General features: G+C 39.8%; 1 protein-coding gene across 1 annotated transcript in view; it reads right to left on the bottom strand.

The window, feature by feature from the left end:
* The window catches only part of adamts17 (ADAM metallopeptidase with thrombospondin type 1 motif, 17), a 104,906-nt gene that overhangs the window by 39,612 nt on the left and 61,714 nt on the right, over positions 1-3,580 (bottom strand). Inside the window, exon 10 of the mRNA XM_035682220.1 lies at positions 2,369-2,519. Coding sequence (XP_035538113.1) covers positions 2,369-2,519 — 151 coding nt within the window. The remainder of the gene's footprint in view (positions 1-2,368; positions 2,520-3,580) is intronic.

The following is a 3,580-nucleotide window of genomic DNA, read 5'->3' as shown; positions in this document are numbered from 1 at the left end:
CTCATTCAGAAACTAACTCACACACCGATGCTATGCATCGGGAGCAATTTGGGGTTCAGTATCTTGCTCAAGGATACTTCGACACGTGGCAGGAGGATTCTGATTGGGGGACGACCCGCTCTGCCTCTGAGCCACAGCCGCCAATGAGGGTGGAAACCCCAGCAGTATGCTGAAACAGCTTTCTATACAACATGGGCTTAAATTACAGGGATTCCATGTATATTACACTTGCACGAGTGCCACTGCCACAGCACGTCCATTACAGAGGGTAAATTATAATAACATTAGCACAATGCATTTTTTCACCCAGAAAATTGAGCAGGAATCAACTTGAAGATGTTCTGGCTGTTCTGCCATGTAAGGGACTCCCACCTCTTCTGTCAGTCCCCATTTATGTAGCATTCCTGGTGTGAAGTCATTACACACACAACTCTCACCATAACAAATGAAATTGATCAACCCTTCAGTCCACTTTTTATATTACTTGTCTGACAATTTTTTTGTCCGTTCTACCATAGCAGCCCTTAACAAACACCCTGAGTGCAATTTATGGATGAGTTTTTTTTTTTTTCATCAGCCCCCCCCCAAAAAAAAAGAAAAGCAGCTTTGGGTACAACCCAAAAGAGCAGAGGAAAATCAACTGTGATCCTCTGCTTGCTCTTGCTTTGAAGAACCTCTGCTGACATAAGAAGACACTGTTAGTTTCACTGTGTACACAAAGTGCTTCCTGCTTTAAGTTGTCAGTTTACTTGAGCTATGTGCCTCCTATGAAAGCTCATATGACCCGTTCCCAGTCAACTTTGATGTACAGTAATCCAATCAAAGTGACTCAAGAGCCTATCGCATGCTGTTGACTGGATAATTGATTTACCCTCTCGCTCTGCTCCTTGATCCATTCCTCTTTTCATCCTCTTTTACTTCTTCTCTCTTCCGAGCCAATAGCCCCCGTTTTCTTTTAACACGCTAAAGTGCTCAGAAACATCCTAAGAGCAATTTTTTCAGATGTGGATAGTCCACTGGAGCCTGTTGATATAGCTGCTTTGTATCACAGTTTGATTCAACAGTTGTATTGTTAATGGGGGAACAGCAACAAGCCTGGACTCCCTAGTGGGCCCCCGAAAGTACAGTGGGGATTTTTCTCAGGAACCAAGGGAAGCCTGGACTCCCTCACTTATTATACTAAGCTAAAGTTACTGCCCCGCGGTTGTATGCCTCCGCCAACCATTCAAGTTGCAGTTTACGTCCATGTCTGTCCAGACTCATACGCTTTTGAAGGAATTTAATAGTGTTAAAGTGTAATTTTTGGCTAAAATAGTTATCACTATATTGATGCTATATTTTTTAACTGCTTATTGAAGGATTATCATAGATGTATTGGCTACACAGTTACACATGTAATTGATTACTATGTTAAGATGGATTCTTATAGAGTATAGCTAAATACATTTAGCAAAGTTTAGCAAAGTGTTAGCAAAGTTGTCTACTCGCTAATTTTTGATCATAAGTAATGTAATCGAAAAAACGCATGTGCTTAGTGGTCCATTAGTACCGCAGTGAAAGTGAAAGTTCTAAAGTAAACTGTAAAAAAAGAAAGGGAATGTCCTCCTTTAAATAAAACAGCTGGGACTGTTAGCTTGTTTGTCAGCGTTACTAATGACATCTCCTACGGTGTCAGCTCTGTCAGCAGATAAACACAATGACCATTACAGCAACAGATGCAGTGGGTCAATAAATATGACATGGACACTACATCTCCATGAAGGAAGGGGAATACATGAGTCAGATACACTCTCTCTCTCTGCCTGCTGGTTTTTTCTTGATGTTTCTCCATGGCTGTCTTTGTGTATCTCCTTAACAACAACACAGTAAAGACAGCATATGTACTTTCAGTTGTCTAGTCACTGTAAAGCCTGGTTATAGTTGCTGACAACATACAGTCAGCAAGGACAGAGCCTGCAAGGTTTTGGATTTTTGTAATCTTTCAAGTTTTGCATTTCTTGGTAGTTCAGTCACCTGATTGTCTGTGCAGAAGGTCTGAAGGTAGTTGCTTTTGAGAATGTATTCATTATTGTTTTGTTTTTAACCTGCTCCCCACCACAACTGCAGATCAGAGCAGACTCTGCTAAATCAACAAGGCCTACCAGTAGTGTCCCAGTGGGGAATCCCTTACATGGCTGAACTGGAAGAACATCTAACCAGAATGTTTAAGTCACAAGCACTCAGCACTTTTTTCCCTTGCCAGCAAATACGCCCATGTCCTGTTTTGGACATTAATAATTATTAATGGATCTCCTTGTTTTAGGGTAGGTTATACAATAAACATGTTCTCTGACATTTATAATTCTAGGACAAATGGAGTGTGTCGTACCTCCATGTCATTGCAGAAAGTGGCATTGGTTCCAAACAGGATCTGGCACTGTTCATCCACACTGTAGTGCATGCCTGGCAGCTTGGGAGGAAGCCGGACCTGGTACCGGCTCCTGGGGTCTGTGTGCAGCAGGCAGGCACTGGCTTTGGACCTGTTTGAAAAGCACACAAGAGAAGGATTCATTATGCGTGCTTACCAGTGAACTGTTTTATTTCCAAGACTTTTTGTTGTCAAATCTGAATCCAAACTCCAAAAAAGATTTGCCGTTTACTGCGGGTGAAGATTTGAACAATGTTAGTTGTTATTTTGAAAGCACTGACATACAGTGTTAGCCAAACTGAGATTCCTTTGTGTGTGCATTTATCTCATTCTGCAGAAATGCAGTTAAAGATTGGGTCCAAAGTGAGCACAGGCAGACGTTCCCCTTAGGCAAGGTAGACAACTGCCTGGAGCCACCAAATAAGAGGGGCCCCAGTTTCTTTCAATATACTTTTGTATAATGTTTAGATACATAGATACAGATATCTACATATTCTGTATATTGGGCATTTGACGATGTGAAAATGTAATTGCGATACATGATATTATCACAAATATACCCTGTTCTGTATTTCCACACATCAGGTTTAACTTTCTTTTGTGGGGGATGCAACGGGTAAGCAGAGTCTTCAGCCATGGTGACAGGGTTAGGATTTTGAAATGACTAGAAAGATGTGGATTCCCCTTTGTCCCCTTGTTCAAAATAAATCAGGGAATCAATATTGACTGTTTGCTGGAGAGCTAGACAGCTTTTTCAAGTCAAGAATGTAAGGACATTCGCAATTATCCCAATTCACGAGTATCACGGTAATGTTTTTTATTGCGATACCCAATAAGGGTTAGGGTTAGGGTTAGGGTTAACCCTAACCCTAACCCATATCGTACCATCCCTACTGTGTGTATAATAATAATAATAATAATAATAATAATAACACATTTTATTTATAGAGCGCTTTTCAAGAAACTCAAAGACACTTCACATAAAGTTAAAAAAGTTAATAAAAACAACACAAAAAAATATAGCTATATTACAACACTCAACAATGATTTAAACATTTTAACATTTAATGATTAATTCATATATAAAATTTATAAATAATAAATATATAAATTTAAGGTTTTTAGTTATATAATCTGCAATAACTTAAAGGTAGGCGGCGGCAGAAGCTTTGC

The sequence above is a fragment of the Morone saxatilis genome, unplaced genomic scaffold, assembly GCF_004916995.1.
Source record: "Morone saxatilis isolate NCDOM2014 unplaced genomic scaffold, NCSU_SB_2.0 Contig11, whole genome shotgun sequence".
Classification (NCBI taxonomy): Eukaryota; Metazoa; Chordata; class Actinopteri; family Moronidae; genus Morone; species Morone saxatilis.
This window is presented reverse-complemented; position numbering and strand designations above follow the sequence as displayed.